This window comes from Solenopsis invicta, chromosome 4 (genome assembly GCF_016802725.1).
Source record: "Solenopsis invicta isolate M01_SB chromosome 4, UNIL_Sinv_3.0, whole genome shotgun sequence".
Classification (NCBI taxonomy): domain Eukaryota; kingdom Metazoa; phylum Arthropoda; class Insecta; order Hymenoptera; family Formicidae; genus Solenopsis; species Solenopsis invicta.
Genome location: NC_052667.1, coordinates 24,065,399 through 24,088,613, shown reverse-complemented (window position 1 = coordinate 24,088,613; position 23,215 = coordinate 24,065,399). Strand labels below are relative to the sequence as shown.

The window sequence follows — 23,215 nt, the reverse complement described above, 5'->3', positions numbered from 1 at the left end:
TGTTGATAAGATAGCAGTCGATAATACCTAGCTCGGAGCAATCTAACATGCCAAAATTATCATGTGTTGATAATTACAACTCAAAATTTATTCCCGATGATGTCTATTTTTATCTTTTATCAATGAACGTATTAATGTATGAAATGTATGTATATTTTTTTTTTTTTGTAAACTTTGCATATTGAATAGTAAATAGAATAATCCAGCAGGTTTCTTGTTCATTGCGTGACGTTTTCGTTTCGTTTTCACGATACCGATGTGACGCAGCATACAAATAACATATAGGAGCACATACATATATTTTTTAACACTCGGGTTATTCAGAAACGTCTGTGAATAGCGTTACGGGGCCATTGTTTGCGCATGTTCTTCATAGTACGCATACACTATGCAATAACCAGCTATGATGCTCCAGGAAGTGTAGGTAGAATATTGATTTCCGATTTCTGGTATATGTATATTGTCAGAGGGCTATATTTCAACAAGTTTAAATGAATTCGAGTTACTCGTAAAGCCATTTCCGATGCGCAATAAAATAATATGCACTCGACTGTCGTACTGAACGCGATTTTAATCGTTCCTCCGTCTGCAAGATAAGCGCGCAAAACCGCAAAATCCGCAAAATTTCTTTCGTTTATTCATTCCTGCGCGATATCGAGAGAGAGAGAGAGAGGCGTTAAATTATTTATTTAAAGAATTAGAAATAAACACGCACGCGTATGTTTGCTACAAAATAATATTTTCTTGATTATATTATCCATATTAACTTGTCACGGGAGCAATTTACTGCCCCGACAGATTTACTGCTAATTAATTACTAGTGCGAAGTTTGTTATCGTCAGAACATATTTATCTAGCGTTACGATGATTAATTTGTTGATGCGTGCAGTTGCCGAAAATTTCGTTCTCAAAGTCGGAGAAATTAATTTCATCAGCGGTTTGCGACGGTTCAAGTCGCTAATTAATAAGTAATAGTATTATTATAACACTGCCGTTAATATAACGAAGATGTCGCTTGGAAAAGTTTACGCATCTTTGTACGAGGATCTTATAAAATAATTATTATTTTCCCAGCGTAAGTCGATGTTTACTAGAGCATTGAAATGTCGCGATTTAATGAAACTTACTTGAGGCTTCTAAATGTTAAACATTACTTTAATAATTCAAACAACAATACGAACCAGAATTTAACAAAGCTGTAAGACAAGTGCGTCTTTTTTAAACAATTGCGCATCACAAAATAAGCTTCTCTTCAAAATATTTCGAAAACGGAGTTCATGGCCAAACAGTAAGCCCCTCTCCTGTCGTGTCTCCTGTTTTTTGCGAGATCGATCCCGTACAGATACGCATTTTCCCACTGAGGGTCGAGGTCATCGGGAACAAATCAATGATGGGGATTGCTAGCGATTCCTTTTCAGAATATCCGGTCAATTTTTCATCTCCTTTCTATTATACCTTATAGATCTCGCATTCAGATATAGCTGCGAGGTAAATAAATTAACATGACCGTACAGTATTACATAATCGGCGCGCGTTTTTGCGTCGTGAGCTCTTTTCGCCGCGCTCACCGAAGAATACAAAATTATCCCCTCCCTGTTAAAGAGCAGAAGATAACTTTTACTTATTTTTAGTTCTCTGCGCTGTGTATCTGTCCATATATTCATATCTGAAACATTTATCTGAAGGATTTAATATTTAAATTTAAAACGTGCTATATTAAGATCCGATTTCGAATTTAGAGTTGAAAAAATGTTGCTCGTATAAATTTTACGAGCTGCTTATAGGCCAAACTATATATAATTTGCGCGTTGCTTGAATTGGATTCTTATTCCTTGCCTGTTCGTCCATCGCGTCTTATCGATAACTACCACGTTTTTTTTGGGATATCGTATCAAAGTACTTTACATCTAATCTATGTTTCACGATTATGTTAAAGCATTACATATTGCAGTGCGCAATTTTATTAATTGTGCTACTTGTTTCATACATTTTGTGCAATAAAACATACAACTTTTCTTTAATTTTTGCAAATATTTATGGTTGTACCATTTGCACGAATATTCTATCTTAGAGTATATAACGTTTTTCTTCTCTTTAGAGAGAATATTTTAAAATATTAATAAACCTTTTTCTTTCCATTTACGTTTCTCAAATTAGTATTTGCTTAGTTTTTGGTTACCACTGCAATATTTTAGCAGTCATATTGCATGACATGGCTGTTTTTCCTAGGCATAAATATAAAACTTCTCATTTGCGGTTGTAATTAACATTAAAATTTTAAATGATATTTACTAAATGTATTACGTTTCATGGCATAAATACGGCTTTAATAATATATTTTCGTTGTATCTTCCATTTCTAGATTAAAATATATAAACGTAACGAAACAGCAGCTTTACTTACAGTATTTTATTTAATATTCAGCGCTCTGATATTGAAATACATAAATATTTACTGCCAATCTTTTATCATGTTACATGTTAAATAACAAAATCATTTTTCAAGTCAACTTCGGTTTAACAAGAATTAAACTTTTTGTGTATATACGTGTGTGTTTGTGTGTGTGGAACTCGATAAGTGCTCAAGTGTTTGATGTTAAAAATCAACGTTGTACGTCGTTCGTCGTTCGTTGGAGGATTTATTTCTAATAACACAAGATATCATATGGATATTCCCGAATATTCATAACATTATATGAATATTCGTACAATATCATAATATCGTACGATATCACGTTCGGGATCGTTTCGGATCGCGAAGAAATCGTCAACAGCTGATCGGCGCGGTGGTCGTCGAGTGCGATGCCGGCTTTCTCCCGGTGTTATCCGGATCCTTCGGGAATCGGAGTCTGGTGCATTTAATGAATCTACCCCCGCGACGCGACGTGCACGCACGCACGCACGCACGCACGCTCCAGCGTGCGCCTACGTGCGAGACTCGCGGTGGCGCGCGCCGCCGCCAAAAATTCAATCCGGCACGTCACCACGCCGCTGTGTGTATCAACATTGAAAAATCAATGGTAACCCGTGACGTAGGTGTCCCGCCTCAACGACAGCCAATGGATGCGCTCGTCCGTCCCCACCGCTGGCGCCGTGAGTTGCGAGAGCCTCGCTTATCCACGCGCGGACCGGCGTGCTTATTCCGTAGCGGACTGCCGCATTGTACGGACGTGTGAGTTCAGAATTACCGGAACACAGGCGAAACACGCCGTAGCTCGATAGAAAGAGCCAGAAAAAAGACAAAAATAAAAAAGAAAAGAAAAGACATATCGCACTCGTGTGAGCGCGACGTGTATGAAGTTTTCCAGTTCGAGATCTGCCTGACGTATTTGCCGTCGACGCGAATCGACATCGACACCGCGATTTCAGCGTGCAAGCGGAATTGTGCGATCGCGAATTGGCGACGGAGAATCCTTAGGCGAGAGTTGCAGACCAGGACAGGACAGCTACCAGACACGTCAGTGTAAAGATCGGCCTTTTCTCTTTTGCTTTGCGCGGCGAGCTGTTAAAAACTTTCTATACCCTACGGAAGCGCGACAGACGGAGAGAGAGAGAGAGAGAGAGAGAGAGAGAGATCGAAGGAAGAGGAAGAAAAAAGAGCGACGCGACTGGAGCAGAGACGACGTGTGAAACGGAGACGAGATAATAAAAGCCTACGAGATGGCGTTTATGATGCCAGTAGTGAAAAACGAATGGGATATTTACAAGACTAATCGGAGTCGACGGTCATCGGAGTGCTCGAATCCCCAGACCTGTCGCAGCCGAAAGGTGAGTGAGATGATGATGTTTCGCTTTACGACGGTGTGGCGTTTTTCAAATGCTCTTCGCGGAGGGCCGAGCGCTCTCTTGATTGAGAGCGACAGGCGGAGAGAGGCAGGTGGAAAATTGCCGGAACCGTTAAGACGCGCGCGTGTCCTCATCGTTTAAATTCCCGTGCCTCTATTTACGATACGAAGCAGACGGAAATGTAAATCAAAACTGATGTTTAATAAGATATAATAGACAGAACTGTCTGTTTCAATATAGAATAAAAATCAAGGTTAAGTGGCAACTACACCGTGAAAAAGAATTGTTGAAAAACTAAAATATTTAGTCCGATACGTGCAACTATATATAGAGTTGGTTTAATTAAGTCTTGGTTAAAAATGTGAATGGTTTGACATAAATAAACTTTTTTTTGTGCATCTAAATAATGGTTGAATCGATCCAATGTTTAGTTGATTGTATCGGTACTATTTCACTTTTTAAACAAATTTTTCCTCGGTGCAGTTAAAAAGTTTAAATAGCAAAATTGAAAAGTTAATAACTTTTAACTTAGGTAATTTTAAATGATTTAGTTTAATTTTTGAAACACAAACTTCAAACTTCTTAACTTTATTTCCCAAGTTTAAAATTTGTTTATGTAAAAGATTATAAAAGAAAAAATACATTTCTATATAACAAATATTCTTTTCATTTTTTACATAGATTAATTTACAAATAAAATAAAAAGTAAATTTATTTGATGATTCATATTATAATTACTTTGATTAGTATAACTTGCGAATTTTAATTTAATATAAATAATCCTTTTCAAAATTAACTTTTAATTTAGCTTAATTTAATCTTAACGTAACTTTTAACTGAGTTAGTTTTTTGCTCGTGTAACTAAATTAGTTTTATAAACTATTAACTTCAACTTCATTTATTTAAAAAATATTAAATATTAACTTACTCGATCCCGATCAAAACAAATTAAAAATCTAAGAAGCGTTTATCACTTCGCGAAGCGCTAGTTGAAAAACGCTGTGCCTAGTGTAAGAGAGTAGTTTAGTTTAATATGTGCATTATTGGCAACGCATTTCAAACACGGAGGCAATTTATTTGAGAAAATTAACGTGTACGATCTTTAATATGATATATAATTGAAAAACGTGTACAGCATTAAAAAAAGCAAAAAAATGTGTACTGCTGTGCACGACTTCGTATCATATTGAAAAGAGAAGGTCGTTTAAATCTCTTCATCCGTATCGCACGAACCGTTGCATAATATCACGATATAAGTCGTCCAAAAAAGATGGAACGTTGATAAACATTAATTCTCGCGCGCGTTTCGACGCGCCATGAAATTTCATGAAGCTTCCCACAAGGCGACTTCAATTCGCGAGACACACTGTAGCAAATCGGTTTCGGATAACGGATGGGTGTAGAAACAATACAAAGTTTGTATCGACAGCGCCGGTGACGTAACTGCGCGTCGTCGTTACATTATTACGTGTATCGCTTCAATCGACGGTAGAGCGCACGAGCGAGAAGAAAATAAGATAATATAGACTTTGCAAGTCTCGCTCTTAGAAAAATGTTACGTTCACCGTTTACAAAATTGCCAAGAAGCGACTTTTTAACGGTGACTCTTAACAATGCCAGCGCCGGCCGGTCTTGATGCGTCATCCCCGCGCGCGCGTTATGTCGCAGGTATTGTGTATGTACGTAGTGTCTGCGTGAAAGCATTGAAACGTACGCCGGCATGAAAAACGACTTGTATTCACTCTCTTTATGCACCCGAGGAAAATCGTTATGCGCATAATTTTCATCGAGCGCATCCTGCGCCTATGGCTTTCGCGTTTGCGGGTTCCGATGGAGAAAGAATGGCGCGGTCTCCGTCGATCCTCGCAAAAGCATGACGCGATAAAAGAACAATCGAAAGGGGGAGGAATGGGGAGGGGGGGGGGAGTGAGGAATCAGAAAAAATGCCGCCACTTTTGCACGTGCGATTTTTTCGTAGGTTTGGCGAACCGGCAGACACAGCCGTCTTGCGAAGTGCGGCACATCCGATCGTCCTGCCGTCTCGATTCTCATGGTAATCGGCCAACCCTATAGCTTTGCGCGGCGTGTATCTTGAGTTTTTTTCCAGCTTGCTCGAGGCGTTTATTTTGAAAACGGTTTTGTCGTATTACACTAGCTTATTAGAAATGAGGTGAGATTAGATATCGGTACCGAGTTGTTTTAACAGCTGCTACCAGATTTCTCGGCCCATTCGAAATAAACGCCTCGCTTAGCTCCCGTAGCTTCAGGAGATATCGATATTTACGTTTGAGTTTCTCAAGTAATATACTCACAGAAAGGATTTCTAATAACAAATAAAAATATTCTTGAGGTACTTAATCTTATTGCAACCTTACTCAATGTAAAGATAATAAAGCAGTATTAAGACGAGGTTTATAATTTCTATTCTCCTTCGTCGAAATAAATAAGATTGATTTATTGTTTTGGAACAAGAGTAATATATTACATTTTATTTTAAATATTTTTATATTTACAAAAGAAAACAGTATCAAATTGAAACTAATATATTTTCTTTAACAATCATTGTTTCATACATAAGCAAAAAATTATACATGAAATAATGACACAATCTTGTTTATATATAATTTAATTTTCTTTAAAAAATTTGATAATCTTAAATTTCAGTAAAATCATATATTTTTATTTTAATATTATAATAGTATATATATATGAAGAGTATAATATAATTGTTTTGATAATAATAGTACATATTAAAAAATTCTCATTCTTGATTTGAAGATATTATTTTCTATTCGATACTTTTTCCTCTCAATCCATGAAAATTATTATTAAATAATGAGAATATATTTTTCTTGATGAAACTATACGAAATTTCTTCAGGTATGTAAATTGTTTGTTTAACGCAATGTAATCTACTTTCAATGTTTAACATTTCGAAAAAAATAAGGATATTTTCAAAACAAGAATGTCTTTTTTGTCAACAAATTTATGTTAGTATTTATTATATTGAAAGAAAATATTTATATGTTAAAGATAATATAACTAGAGAGAAAATGTGTGAACAATTACTGTTTTGTTTGTACGGGGAGTCGATTTCTTTGAAGTTACAAGAGCTAATTGCGATTCAAGTTTTGTTATCCTTTTGATTGTTCGATAAAAATATCCTGCTTTCCTTATAAATATAATTCATGTTACGTTGTGTAATTTCACTATACTACGTACTGCGCACACATAATGCATAAAGTTTGCGTTACGATAACGGAATGATAAATTCCTTGCTACTTCAGTATGACCTTTTTACACAGATGAATATATAAGTATTTTGAATTAACAGCAGGCATATATTTTCACTGGAAATATGAGATTAATTTTTTTATAGAAAAGTTTAAAATGTCTTATAAAAATGTTGATTGTAATTAGATTTTGGCTGAAGTTATTAAAGTAAATTTAAGTTTGAAGCAATTAAGGCACAAGATTTTACAAGTATAAATCTAATCTCTTACCAAACGGAGTTTAACCCGAATTCCCTGATAGAGACACGCGCTATAAAATATCTTTCTCACGGACACCCCGTATACAGAGTCTACTCATATTTGTCTGGACACTTTACCACGCTTTTACAATGTGTATGCATTACATGTTTTTTTTCTGTGTGTTGTTTTTATTTTTCAACACAGAATGAATAAAATCTTCTCATCAAAAGTTTCGCAAGAGTTCTCTCGTTTGGTCACTTTAATATTAAATTTTTTTCACCGAGTTTACGCGTTAAAGAAAAGTTATCTCTAATTCTGTCGTAGAAATTCCAACCGTGAGAAAGTTCGCGATGCACGTCGCGACACAGAATTTTGATAGTTTCCTTCGAACCTCAAGGACGGGTAACCAGCTTTTTTCTTCGCGCGATTGACCGTGTTCGCAGCTCGCAACGTCGATCGTTCTCCTCGCCGCTGACGTCCAGCGAGAGATAGAATAGCTCGGAAAAAGTCGGACCTTCTTTTCTTTTTTCTTCCTCGTGAAATCGTTGCCGTAAAAGATCAAGACTCGCCGCACGCGGAACCGGTTTTCCCCCTTGGCGTCGCTAAACGTCCGGCGAAATTGTATTTGCGGACGCTGAATAAGCACAGTCAATAATAAGTGACGATCGGAACCACGTGTCCCGTGGCGGATAAATACGCGCGCCGGCTAGAAGTTTATTTTTATCACGACGTATGCAGTTATACGCGTAATGTCGAATTGCATGCGGTAGGCACGCGGTTTATTGCGCTCGTGAACGCTGTATCGCGGATGTCGCGCCGCCGCCGATGGTATTGCAACTAATACGACTTTCGCGTTTATTTATCATTTATGCAAAAAAATAAATATGCTGTAACAGTGAAGGCGGCAATTACGAATGCTAATTAGCAAGGGTTACACAGAATTGTAACCATTAATGGCGCCAGCAGTTGAGAGCTTCGAGCATAATGATGATTTCTTCTTTTACCACTGTATTTCTAGTAAAGTAGTTCTTATGCAAATGTCACTTATTATTCCTTCTTACTCTGTATCTTATACATCTTTAACGGAAACACTCATCATTTTTTTTTTTTTTTTAAATGTACGAAGTATGAGTAATTCGAGAGAATGAATAAACGAAATAATGACAGGAACATTAATTATCACGATTTCAGTGTGAATCATTTAGATAATTTTTTTTTTCACAGACAGATTTCACAGATACATTTGCGATATAAAAATTCTAGATTTGATTAAAGTAAATCCGCAAATATCGAAAGATTGTGATATCGCGTACCGTGATTATTAAATTTATGAGGGGGTGATTTAGATTTTGTCGAATCATTTCTGATGAAACCAGACGTAGGTCTAGGGCATTGCGTACTTTGTGACGCGACGTTGCGCAAGCAACTTTGATCGTTTCGCAACCGAGTTTGCAACGTATCGTGCGGTGAACTCTCGTACGGATTTTCAATCGTCGAAAGTCGCTTTATCTGTCGTTCGATTCATTTTGTAATCGTTTAATACGTAATCAAATGTAACAGTATGCTTATTTCTATATCTTTGGTAATTGAATTTCACAAAAAATCCATTATCGATGTTGATACGATAAAACTTGTTATTAAAATTATTATTCATACATTTATAAGTCCACGAATCACTGATTCTGTTAAATTAAATTAGATTAGTGTAGTACTTTTATTTATGCAGGTTTATAATAAAAAGTCATTGAGTCCTACTTTTAAATGAGTTTTTACATTCTTTTAATCCAAATTTTATTTTGCCAAATTTTTTATGCTGCTTCGTGAATTGATAATGATGACAATGCAGAATTTTATTGTTTCCTCATGAAGGTTTTTCCTGATTTACGATAATATTCTGACTAATATTAAGACCCGTATCAGATTATGCACCGGAGATTGAGAATAGCTAATTGCAGACTAAATTCGATCAAGGTTCACAATGATAATTGTAATCCGTTTCATTCTGATTGGTTGAACTCTAATCTCCAATATGCAATCCTTAATTTCCGATACGTAATTTAATACAGGTTTAAAAAAAACATCGATTAAAAAAGATCATAAATATTTTTTTAAAGTAGATAATCAATAACAGCGTTGCAAAATTGAAAGACTCGTTGAAAAAATTCGGCGCGAATCTTAGAACCAAATAATTCCATAATCCTTCAAGCAGTAAAGGCAACATGTTTTATTATGGGAATATTATTACGGAATAACAGGAATGCCTGGTCTCATCGAAAAGTCACGCGTATAAAAAGAGTATTTCGCAAAGTACAAGGCGACGAGGTGACATAACTGTTTCCATTTTACGTAGGCTATAACAATCTTCAATTTCGCCCCGGGTATTTTCACGATGCCGTTTCTTGAACTTGACCTGCTACACTTAAAGCTAGTGGTTAGATGCGAACGACGCAGAAAGGATGATCAACAAGAAGCGAAGATGCGCTCGCGGGTGATTCTCCGTTGTGATTCTCACTTTAGCTCTTAACCCTTTCCTTATTTATTTATTAAATAAAGTTGGCGCTATTGATATTGTTAGAATATTTAAAAATAATTTTCATGGTCGCCTCGTTGTGATAAAGAATAAAATATTAAAAGAATTTTGATTCTTTAAATTTTAAATCGCTTTTTTATTTAATAAATATCATAATTATGTAATTATAAACTTTTTTATATTAACTGAAATCATGCATAACGTGACAATAATTTAAATATAATATATATAATTTGAATAACGAAACAAATTAATTAGTTATTAGCAATTAATTAATCGCTCAGTTGTGCATTATATCTTCAAATTGATAGATATATATTCTACATTAAATATAGAAAAAAAATATTCATAACGTGTGTTTTGTTTTGTATAGGGTTAATTTCCGACACGGGTGATGCGTTGTACCGTTATAAAAACGCGTGAACGGGATATTTTTAATCAACTCTTTGTCCTTCCACGTCGATATTTAGAGCCAACTCTAGCACGTGACACTGAAAGTTGCAAGTACGCAGTAGATACAATTATTACTGCCAGAACATTAACGCAATCTCACGAGAAATCATTGCCAATTATATAACGCGAGGCTGTAGTTTGTGTACTGCGCATTTTTTAATCTGTACAACATGTATTATCGTGTCAGCGCCTAATTATAAACGGATACATTTTTGTGAAGCTCATTTTTTGTTTACGCCGACGGTATCGGAGGACTGCTAAAAGAATTCGCGAAGTTCGTTAATAATGTCGAATTTAAACATGCACTTGCAATTAGATTTACGTGTAAATATCGATAACGATATTTCAAGCTCCAAAAATTTCCATAAATGAAATGAAATTTCAAATTCAATTCAAATTAATTCTAAAAGCTGATAATAAATGCCAATTGAAATATATATGCCTGCTAACATTAATGACTGAAATATTCAATATTTAATTATGGAATTAGCTATTTCGCGATTAGCTTGAATGATTAATACAATCAAATTACTATTTATAGCTCGGGAAATTATTTAGAGACTCAACTTTTTGTTTCTGCAATTTGTTATAACATTTGCAAATTTAGTTTTAGTTTAAAAAATTGTATGTCACCTGTCATTAAAAAACCTGCACAAGCTGTGCACGAGATATTAATTGTCAAACGAGATTAGACTTTTTCATTAGTTGCATACGATTGAACGATTCTTAAACAAATGAAGTGCGGCAAACAGGTTTCGCACACCTGTCTTGAATCTTTGTTCTGTATACGCCGACAGCATGGCGAATTATCGATTGTAGTTCTTATTTTCGTTACTTCTATTTTTATCCCGCGTAACGCTTCGATAAGAGGCTCTTTATAAATACGAGTCAGGGATCGTGGTAAGATTAAATGAGAATTTACAGGCGACGAACTCTCTCCTGCGCGCGCGCGCGTATCAGCACACGTTGCGTCGCATTTTGCCTGTGATATGCGGATTGTGTAATCACGCAACAACGAGAACAGATTCGGTGAGGTTGGAGTGGCAAGTTAATCCCTGTGTGACGATAAACAAACATTGCATTTGAATAAAAAATTTACATTTATTGAGAGTTTAAATAATTTATGCGAGTATTTTAGTAAATCTTTATGCATCTCGTGTGAGGAATAAAAATTATAAGTAGGCGAAAGGATTAAGCAATTTTATAATATATTTAGAAAATATGAAGCTTTTAAATAAGAAAGAATTAAAAAATATTTTATTAAGTTTTTATTAAAATATGAGGACAAATGTTCTTGCTTTTTATTCAAAAAGTTGGTGCGCGAAGTAAATCAAAAGAATAAAAAATAATTCAAGTAGGATATTATTATCGATATTATTATAATTAAAATCTGAAATGATTTTAAGTGGCTTAAGGATGATGTATCGGACATATGTCCCTGTAAAGTAAATAAAATTTGGAATTGTGTTAATATTAACATTTAAAATAACATTATTAACATATTATTATAAATTAACATTTAGATTATATACGTATGAAAGTTGTGTGAATAAGATTATATTTTTATTTAATAACATATTTTTATAGTTATTTACTCTCTTTGTTATTAAAAATTAAATTATTTTTTACAACATTAAGAAAAATCTTTTTAGTGTAAATACTTTAAGTATTCAAAATAATTTATACAAAGTTTTGTTATGATTGTTCAGTTATTTTGTAAATAAATAAATAAATTTTGTTTATTTTACAGAATTGATTTCTGTATCACAATAAAATTTTACATAAATTATCTGGAATATTTAAAGTACTTAAATAAAAAAATTTAGAATTTTTTTATTATTTCTTATTTTATTATTTCATTATTCATTATTAATTTTCATTAAGGCACACGTATACTTCTTATTGAAGTTTTTTATCCAGATAGAAAATTTCGCCGTTAAATTTTTTCTACTGTTTTCAAACGCAATATAAAGCAATCTGTAATTTTTTCATAATTTTCTTCATGCTTTGAGAAATGTCCTACACATCATTAAAAAATCACCGTTAGCTCATTTTAGAAAATATGAGAATCACTGTGTAAACTAGCTATCGTAACCCGATCTCGTTTGCTGTCATTGTACATATGTAGGAGGGAAGCCTATACACGAGACAAATCTGATCTAATCGACCACTTACCGCCTCCTGCTGTGGTGACTATACGTGCTGTGATAGGAACACGTGGTCGCGAATTTGACGGCGTGGATAAATCGTACGTGAAAAAGGATACGTACGCCGCACACCGCATGCGTGTCGAATACGGCGTGTCGTACATACACGCGGCGCGTCATACTCCGATTTTTATCGCGCTTTGACGTTGAATAATTCAGGGTGACTCGGCCAGTCCCCGCCGCGAACACGTGGAAATACGAATTAGTCAAAATGATATCGCTACTATACCAGAAGGGAATCGCCGCACGCGTTCGTTCGTGAAGAAATGAGAAGCGCGCGTGTTCTCTCACGAATTAATTGCACAACCGTTACGGTTATCGCCGTTATCGCGATTCTCTTGACTTTGGCGTGTACATATTTGGACGAATTAAAGAAAGTTGCTGGTTAGACGTCAAAATATTATTGCTCGGCGCTTCCCGATGCATTCTTTTTTTGATCTATCATCTTATCAATAAAGAATATTATTGCGTGAATCATGTTTAAACTGGTATCTTATCATTACTTAAATTCGTACTCCGGTTCCGTATCATTTGATATTTTGAGAATTGCTTAGTACATGTTAGATAATTTCTTGCTAAATTAAAATGACTTGGAACGATGAAATTATGTTTAATTAATATGATACCTGTATAATAAAAACTTGCGTTTCCAATTTTCTTATTTGATTGCATTATTATTTTATTATTTACGCGGAATATAAGAGTTGATGCTATAAATAATAAAGATAAATCATCTGTTGAGTCAACAATGTCTCTTTCATTATACAAGAATGTAATTAACTTTTTTGTATATTAAATTAATTGCCAATTGAAAGAGTAATGTTTGTTAGCATCCAATTTTGTAAATTTTGATCTAGACAGAAGGTAAAGGATGGTCAGTTCGACGAATAGAATCTCGTTTCTACCACGTTACTCGCACGTGTAAAGTAGTCTCGCGAAGTTCGTGTTGGATTCGTCATAGCTTTCACCGTCGCGTAACGAGCGACAAATGAATGGCTTCGACGAAGTGGATGCGCGGAATCTGTCGTTATCGCGATGATGATTGTGCTTCACTGTGCTTTCGTTACGAATATTAGACTGGAATCTGGATGAAAGCCGACGGGTTTGAAAGGCAAATCAACGCGATCAAAGGCTGTAGTTGTAAATAATGATGGTAGAGAATAGTGATTCGCTAATGGTTTCAATTATAATTGATGATTCGCCGTTGCGCGCTGATAAATATAATGCCTTGTAATAATAATAGTCATCGAAACGACAATGTAATAATCCTAATTCGATGAAATGCGTAAATTTGATCTGTTAATAATTAGTTTCAACCATGTATCAGGAAATATAAACCCTATAAGTACACAATATTCCTGAAATATTATACGAATGTTATTGAAAATTAAAATAATATCAAAATAATATTCCGCTAATATTATTTAATATTTTTAATGTTATTTTAATATTGTATTAATGTCACATGTCCGTTTTTGTGTAATAATATTCGTAATATTTCAATTTCCGTAAGAATGTTATGAAAATATTCTACGGATATTGTGGTCACAAAATTAATGTGAATTAATATGCTCAAAATATTCATAAATTTAATTATTACATTTAAAAGTTACATATTCCCGATAATTAAAAATATTGAAGTAAATAACATTATTCACTTCTTCATATAATATTCATATAATATTATCACGAATGGACAATATATATTATAGTCATTTTTTATTAATATTTCGGAAATATTATTTAATATTAAATAATATTATAGCGCTTATAGGGAATACATGTAAAAGTTATTTACATAAAATAAAAGATTTTTTCTTATGCTATTGCCAATAGTGCACACGATAAGGCATTTTACGCTGACAATTAAAAACGAACTATGTATGGGAAAGAAATTTCCCCCATGTCGGAATGTACATTTTTCTGATCCGCAGGTGTCCGAATGTTCCAAGTCGGAGGGCCCGTCGTTGTCGACCTCCCCCGGTTCCGACTTTCTCACCTCGCCGGCGCACCGATCCGTGCCGCTGACCTCGCGACACTTTTCGAGGACGTCCTCGAGAGCGTCTCAGAGCTCTCTTCAGAGCCCGAGCAAGAGCACGGGTACGTCACCGCCAAAGACGGGCAGCTCGAACTCCCTCAACAAGTTCCATAATCGGCTGGTCGACAAGCTGAAGCGCTCGCTGAAGAAGGCGGAAGACTGCGCGGAGGACCAACGGAACCTATCGTGAAACAGTCATGGGGTTTTGGGCCGGCCGCCCGCGTCCGGCTCGAAACCGATCGAGATCCGTCGCACCTCGGCACCCGTTACCACATCCGAGTCGAGCAGCAACGTGGCGGCACGCTCGTGTCCGGATCCTTCAGCTTGGTAAAGAAGAAAGCGATGATGATAATAACGGAGGAAACGAGAGCAACGGCGAACGTGTGCGAATACCTGATGGAGAAAGAGAACGCTGCAGGGATGCATGAAGGCAGAAGGAGGAGAGGGGAGCAAGTTCGCACACGTTCAACTTGAAAGCGAGCACGCTCAAGTTTGTTAGCCCAGCACGAGCAAGGAGGATGAGGAGAGAATGGAGATGGAGATGGAGATGGTTGAACGATCCTCGAATCGTTCGGCTCGCTGGATGTCGACAGTCGATCGTGTCAAGAATCCTCGCGGGTCGAGAGACCTCGATCGAGCGATCGGACGATCGGCAGCCCCGCTCGAGAGGACGAAGAAGAGAGCTACTTGGGACGTTTCTTTGGATCGCAACATTTTTGAGATGACATCCAGTCTCGTTGACAACGTATAAAAGGCCAAACAATATCGATGCGCCAATATAGTACAAAGATCTGATCTTAACGTTCTCCTGGGTAAATTTGAGAATCTGTTTAAGATGGCGAGAAAAAAAAGAGCATGGGAGCGGGGGAGAAAAGGAGCCGGGAGGAGAGAAGGATCGGTCGATCGATGTGAGCGGGGGAGCCATCATCAACGATCATCATCGAAAGTCAAAGGAGACAATCGTGAAGGACGGAGGAGTCGGCGGCGGAGGAAGCGAGGTACATAATGATAAAACGGGATTATCGTATCGAGATCGCGCGAAATGTTTCGCACGTTGAATGTCGCGGGCTCATCGCGGTCAGTCAGTTTTACGGAATAGTCACTTGAGTTGCCAGACCTAAATGTTAAGTTCCTTCATCGCGCGCGCGCGCGTGATCTCTGTCGTGCGCGTCGCGCTCTATACGTTGTTCTTTTCCTAACGTAGGACGATCGGGAACGAAGATCGAAGAGAGAAAGACATTCAGCGGGCGCGAAGGTGTTCCCGGTTACCGTGGAGGAAAAATAATACCTGAAGGACGTCACGAAGATGCTCGAAAGAAATCTGGTATAACAATCTGGTTATAATAATCCGACATGAACTGATACAAAAAAAAAGAAACAAAAGAAAATTTATTCCGCGAACGTTCTTCTATAGACCTCTTTCGATCTTTCAAGTATCTTTTCGGCATCCTTTCGATGCGGATGCGTTTATTATTTCTTCGCCAAATTATCCTCGCGTGTCGAGCACGTTAACCGTGGAAACAGAACCGCGTATTTCCAATCGTAACATCCAATTAACTTTCTCGCAATCTAGACTGAAAAGCGTTCTCTAATCAGTACGTCACGTAAAGCCGTTTGAGGATAGTGGGCTCGTACTCTTGGCGCGTCACGCGCTCGGACTCTGTTCGATTCAGGTGGCGTTTTATTTATTTGCTTAATTAATACGCGAAGTATGCGTACGGCATGAAACGAGGGCAGATGAGTCCGGCGCAAGGTGCGCGGTGAGAATACGGGCCAACGTGAGAGACTACTATAGCACTAGCGTAAGAAGCGCCGCGAAAAATGTCGTTTTTATCGTAATGTCAAACCGCGGCGAGACTCATTCGTTGTTGTTCGGATTAGGTTCGAGCTTGCGTGCCAGAAGCAGCAACGACAGTTTCTCGCCTTTTGCGGGATCGGATTCCGTCGTGCAGAGGAAGGATACTGTGCGCATATGTGCGTGCACGCGTGTAAATTCAGCGCGTGCGCGCGCACGTCGGGTCGGATCGCCGAGCGAAGCCTAAGAAAAATCGGTTTGATTTTTTCTCACGCGCGTGTATTTTCCCGTTCGACGTCGCGCAAAGTCACTTGTATTTGTATTCACGTGTCCTCATAAGCGCGCGTTTGCTTTACGCGGATTTTATTTTATTTTTTTTTATCGCGCTCTCCTTCAGGAAACCCTTTATCGAATAAAATCGCGCGGCGGAATAACAGAGGAGCATCTTTCGCGCAGAACTGATTCGTCGAGTAACGTGCACTAACGTGAAAAGTAGATGGAAGAAGAAGACTTTAACGCTGGAGTGCTACTATACATCCATAGTGCTAATTCGAGTTTAATACCAGAGATGTGTGCGAACTATTTGATTCGGATTTGAATCTTTGATTGAATACGATCCGAATATGAATTATTCGAAAATTTCGAATCTAAAAGATTCGAATACGAATCGTGTTGACAATATTACAAAATTATATTTAAAATAACTTTATATCGTATAATCCATATTATTTTTCTTACAATATAGAATTTTTACAAATCATTCGTTATTATATGTATATTTATTAAAATATTCAATTTAATAACAATTATGGTGCTAATTATGTTTTAACTATTTGATTCGATTCAATTCACCGTTAAATACTTTGATTCGCATATCTATTTAATACAGATTTTGTTACCGAAATTTTGATAACTTAAAATAATACTTAATAAAATTTTGCTCAGATTAAAGTACGATAGGTTCAATTATTTTACCGCAAAAAAAGTGTAACAAAATTCTTGATTTTGTGACTTCACCCAGATGTTATTGCAATGTTGTAAGAAAAATACGAGTGGCACTCTAGAATTAAGACAATCGAATTTAAATAAATCGGCGAATAAAAATTAATTGACTGGAGGCACTTGATTGGTCGATATTTTAAAACTTTCAGAGATATGTGGAGAATTAATTTCCTGCGACTGTTGCTTAAAAAAAAATTTAAAAACGTCGTATCGATCAATTGTTGATAGCAGCTTATCGAACGATATATTGCTGTTTCCTTCGCGTTTACATCGCGATAACGCTAAAGTGCACGACGCGGCCTATAAGAAAGCATGGCAGATGCATCCGGTACCATTAATGACGCATTCCGCGGCGTACATGAGTCGCATTGTAAAAGGCGCGACTCGCGGGCGCTGTCGTGTTCCGTCGAGTTCCACTCCTCTCAAATTGCGCGTGGGCCGGGCAAAGATATTTTTTTTTAAACGAATTTTTCTTCGCCGCTCGTTGCATCGAACGTTTTTCCCCGAGATAATATTCCTTGCCCCGCGTTACTCGTATTTGTTGTTTCGCGTCGTCGCTTCACAGCGCTTGTTAATTTTTTCACATGTAGTATATAATATATATATATCTATATAGTGTATTGTTTCGCGTTACAAGTCCAGTCGGTCGGAGAGAAGGAGATGCGGGAGGGATGGAGGGAGGGACGTGTGTTCTCTTTGCAGATCGCACGTGCAAAGAACTTCGAGTGTTATGAGGAAGGAGCCTCCGCTAATTTCGACACGAGAGATTCATCCTGGGAGAGATTTATCTCCTTTTCCTCCGAGACGTGTCATTCCAAAGATACATTTTTTTTTTTATACGATTTAATAAATGGAAAACGTTCCGTCTATTACGCTTCTTTCGTTCCTTTTTTTTTCTTGTTTGATTAATTACGTAGATAAGATTTTGATAAACATCTTTCATATATATTTCGTTATTTCCGCATTCTCAAAAAAATAATTACTTAATCCTCTCTAATCGTAAAACTCGTCGTAAAATATAGAAAAAAGAATATTTATACTTTATTGAAATAGAAGATATATTTATATACACGACATTTTCTCTATTTTGGCGACAGAAATATTATCCGCCAGTAAAGTAAAATAAAATTTCTAAATCAGTGATAAATGATAAATAAAATCGAGTGACAAATTTCGTTAATTTAAAATACAACAAATATCGAATAAAACATATCATAAGCGCGAGATATTCTTTATATTTCAAAATTTGAAAATTTAATTATTATATATAGAAACTTTGATTTCTTTCAGCGATTAAACGATAAAAGAATCTAACTTGAAAATTTATCTAAAATTTATTTCCTTGTAAGGGCATCGGCCAACACTCGACGTTCTTCGCGTCGGTCAACAGACGTTCTGGTTTATCCTCGCGATGGGCATAATTTGCGTGCTTTCCTTTTATCGGTTGCGTATTGGCGATTGCGAACTGGGAGCAATTAAGCAATGCCGCGTGTAACTCTGTGATACCGTAAGCTATAAGGTAGAATTACTCTGCAACGATTAACGGGTTAGAGGGGAGGTATAGTTAGGACGTGATTCGTACGAAAGTTTCGATCTTTCATCGACCGCAGACCCGCGTTCTCCGAAAACCGAAATGACGGATTCTACTTTTTTTTTTTTGGTTGAACTGAACAACACGAGGGTGCTCCAATAAGAGAGAGATAGAAATTTTTTTTTGTCAGGAAAGAAAAAGAGCGTTTTGCTTTCGGACCCTTTCGAGAAAGACGAAGGAATTCTGGCGCACGAGCATTTGAAGTCGTTTACGTCCGTCTTAACGTGTATATAATATTAAGAGTCTGAAACTCCGAAAGCGTCCATCGATTATATTATGTCTGAGACCTCGGGAAAATATTGCGATACGAAATTTATTCATTTATTTCCTATCGGAATCGCAGCTTTTGAAAGTACGATCCGCCGCTCGACATGGGAAGCCGGCTCTTAATTCGATCTGCAACGAGAAGCGAGATCTCTAAATCTCTTCTCAAGTTCGTTATAATGCAAGAAGGAATAGATTAACATATATATCGATTCACGCTTTCGGACTCACGTCGGATTTAAGAGGAAGCTTAGTCGGTAGACATCACGCGGAAAATTTTGAAAATTTGCGTAGCTCAACCTGCATTTCTCTCTTCGGGTGCAGACGGCAGGGGGATGAAGCTGAAGAAAAAATGGGAGAGGGCGAAAGAGAAAGAGGGAGAGAGAGAGAGAGAGAGAAAGAGAAAGAGAAAGAGCGGGAAAGAGGGAGACAGAAAAGGAAAAGAGAGACAGAATTGTTTGCGAACGTCGGTGATGTAAAGCAGATTGGGGAGTCATTTTGCGTATGGAGACGTGTACCGAATAATTTCCAAAAGTTGCCGCTTTATGTAAGACTGCTTTAGTGAAACAAAAAAAATAACGCAGAGACAAAAAGTATAAATATCGATAATTATTATAGGGCGATGCGCCGTGGTGCTGGGCGAAGCATTGGGACACGCGGTGGGATCGTATTATACATAAATCCAATTCGCACTTGTGTACATATATATATTGCAGATATGTTATATATAATATATTTATATATAATAATATTATGCCTTCCATAGAAATTCCTGACGTCACATTGAATTCGCATTAATGACTAAGTTGGAATTTACAGTTAGACTCTTCTGAAAGTCCGAAGTTTCTTCACACTTGGATCTGCCGTGACAAATTTAATGACAATTGATTTTATTGCTTGTATGCCTTTCATGTAGATATACATGTGTATATTTCTCATTTGCATCATTTGATATCTTAATTCTTATACATGAGTCGGTACTGCCATTCGGTGCGAGTTGGCCGGAAATTTATAACGATCCAACTTTACGCGTTCCCAAGATTTCGCCAGTTGATTCGTACTGATTAGAAAAAAAATGGTGTTATTAGATTTTAGAAATTGATGAGATATAAAGTATATACGATCTATTCATTACGGCGGCCTCGGACCGCGGAGTAAACGTGGATTGGGACTTTTCTTACGCTCCTCTCTTGACAAAATGTGCATTTGAATTTTCATGTTGAACGTGTACAACATGTATATATAACATGTATGTCCTTGTTCTGTTCACACTTAACGAAAGAAACGTATTTCCGTTTAACGCCACGACCTCTCGATCCACTTTCATTCTACGGTCGCAACGCGATTGCAAAGCTATACACATGCAGAGATATATGTATACATATATATTATATATATATATATATATAAAGAAAGAGAGAGAATAAATAATATATATGCATGCATGCGCGTAATATATGCATATGTATATATTATTTATTACGCGACGACTTGACTATTTTTTGTATTACTACTACTGTTTTATGGTTATTTGTTATACTTCACTCGGGACATTTTGAGCGGATTTTTAGCGCGTGTTTGAGGAGAAGCGCCAAGACTCGGCAAGGTTACACAGCGAGAAACGTTTTTTTTTCCACTTTTGCAGCCTCACAATCCATTCAGTAAAGGTCAACACGATATTGATTCAAATCGCCATGTACCTCACATGTGGAAGTTATATTCTCGGCGAGGCGTGAGAACGGAAGGGGATTATTAATTTCTAGAGACCGGCGGTAAAATTGGAATTATTCGCATTTGTTTTTGAAGCACTTTATTAAATGAAAATTATAATTTACTCCCGGGGGAAAGAAAAAGGTTCTTTTCTCGCAGAAGTAATTAAATATTTGTCGTTACGTCGACGAAGCTCAGCCATTGTCGTCGACCGCGTACAGGTGCTTTCTCCTCAGTCACGACGATATCACTGCCAAAAGCCCACGATTATAATAAAGCAACAACAACAACAAAAAAAAATGTAGCGTAGAACGGCGGGATCCGATTGGATCCCCCATTCATGTGGCGGCGCGCTCGGATCAAGCCGTCTCATCTATTCTCCCCTTTACACATACACACATCTCTCGAGTCTCATCAGAGTTGCCAGGTTGGCGAATTTTCCCTCCACATGTAGATTTTGTTATTACTACAGGGAATTTTTCGGGTGGATATAAAAAAATTTAGGAAAGTCTTTAGGGAAGAAAAATCTACAGATCCATAATATTTTTAGTCTGTTAAAAAAAACAATTTCTCGATAATAATTAATCAAACCTAAATTTGGGGGAAAATCCTCTGAATCCATGACAACTCTGGTCTACATCGACATAGTTATTTTTCGACGGTTATAGCGGCTTTTGTTGTTGAGGGAAACCGTTCGCTTTTCTTCTTTCCGTAGGACTTTAGCGCCGACGACGATATCGATTCGCGCCAATGGTCGATTGCGAACTCTTGGAATCCTATCTGGTATACTCTCTTCGAGTTTTTCTGCGGCGCGCATATATACGGCGGCGGAATGATTGTAAAATAGGATGAACGATGTAAAGGAAGGACTTCGAGCGAACAAATTAATGTTTACAATGGCATTTTTCTTCAAGCGTTTCTGGCATTTTTCTTCAAGCAAGTGAAAATGTCACACGGAGCAAATTCTCGCAGTAAGTCTTAATTTAATACACGGCGGAGCACGGGATTGTAGCGGTATGGACGCTGCAATGACTCCTGCTGCATGTGTATAAGTACGTCCGTGCTTAAATTGGAAATCAATAAGAACCCTGTTGTGTGCTGTTTATTGATTGAAACTTTATCACCGTTTTTATTATTAACGCTGTTTCAATAAAGCTCTTTTTTGTAGAACACCTGTGTTCTCTGTGATTGTCGACGAACATCCTGTTCGTTCTGCGCGAGATGTAAATTTTTAATTTGACGATTCGCTAGAAGAAGGATTTGATTGAGGGGGAGCATTGGCACGAAATCGAAATTCAGATGAAGAATCACTTTTGCGGGGACGAAGGTTGGTTGCCGTATCGTCGTCGAGGTTGCTAATTATTTGCGAATTTCGAAGAGAGATTGCGAGCAAAAACGAGAAGATGGGTGCACATTCCATGCGTAATGACTATACATACGTGTATAAAGTAATCATCCGTTAGAGTTTGATAGGGAGTTAACGCATACACACATACATACATATTCATACATACATACACACATACACGAAACATGCGCGCGCGCGCCGTATTGCACTGGAAAATTATAAATGAATAATATATCTAAAGTTTTTGGAAGCTTACAATAGACCTCGGTTTTACCATTATTATGTATCGTGATTTTTATGTCATGTTCAATAAATGAGTTTTAAACAGCTTACTCTCTTCAATTCTTTATTCTTTGTCCTATATTCTATTTCTTATCCTTGTTCCATAATTATAAGGTACTCTTCTACGATTTAGATTTCGTAGAGTAAAATGAAACTGGTGAAATGCAAGTGTGACGAAGAGTGAAAATTGAATACGAGCTAAAAGTTATCGAAATTAAAAAATTGAAGGCTTCTCTAGATTTATTCCTTTTCTTTTCCTAATCGACAACAAAAAATTTTAATTGCGAATGCCCAAATTTTGGCACCGAAACTAGCTTCAAAGAAGAAAACGATGAAAAATCTGATTTACAACGGTTTCTGCAGCGAAAATTAGTATATTTTGCTGCAGTTTTGAATAAATAACTTTTAAACAAGTAAATGGATCTAAAGAAATTTTTGCACGAATATTTATTAAAATTGAAACATTTATAGGATCATGTTTGAGAGTTAAGGTTGTAATAAGAGTTGAAGTTATTACGTTTCAAAAGTTGGAGTGAAATCATACTATTTGAAAGAGCGCTTTGCAGTAGAATCCATAGTAGGAATGTCTGTAAGAATAAATTATGTCATTCTACACTTTTGAATGGGAAATTTTACTCTGTTAAGGCCATACACAAAGGATGCAGGCAGCAGGGAAATCAATAGTTCAGAATTGCCTACGTTATGTCTTTAGTTCTTGGCCGTGATTGGCTGGTCCG

At 36.8% G+C, this 23,215-nt stretch overlaps 1 protein-coding gene across 5 annotated transcripts; it reads left to right on the top strand.

The window, feature by feature from the left end:
- The first annotated feature begins 3,122 nt into the window (after window positions 1-3,122).
- On the top strand, window positions 3,123-22,528 carry LOC105194893. 5 transcript variants are annotated; one of them, XR_003268894.2, is made up of 4 exons: window positions 3,123-3,767; window positions 5,764-5,838; window positions 14,383-15,484; window positions 21,564-22,528. XR_003268894.2 is itself a non-coding variant. In XM_026136669.2 (3 exons), the coding sequence occupies exons 1-3, from the start codon at window positions 3,660-3,662 to the stop codon at window positions 14,674-14,676; spliced, it is 477 nt and encodes a 158-aa protein (XP_025992454.1). In that variant the 5' UTR covers window positions 3,123-3,659; the 3' UTR covers window positions 14,677-22,528. The 5 variants fall into 5 exon arrangements, 2 of the variants coding, with proteins under 2 accessions (XP_025992454.1, XP_025992455.1); XR_003268893.2 differs by having other exon boundaries at window positions 15,691-22,528; XR_005574480.1 differs by having other exon boundaries at window positions 14,383-21,819; window positions 22,017-22,528.
- The last annotated feature ends 687 nt before the right edge of the window (window positions 22,529-23,215 follow it).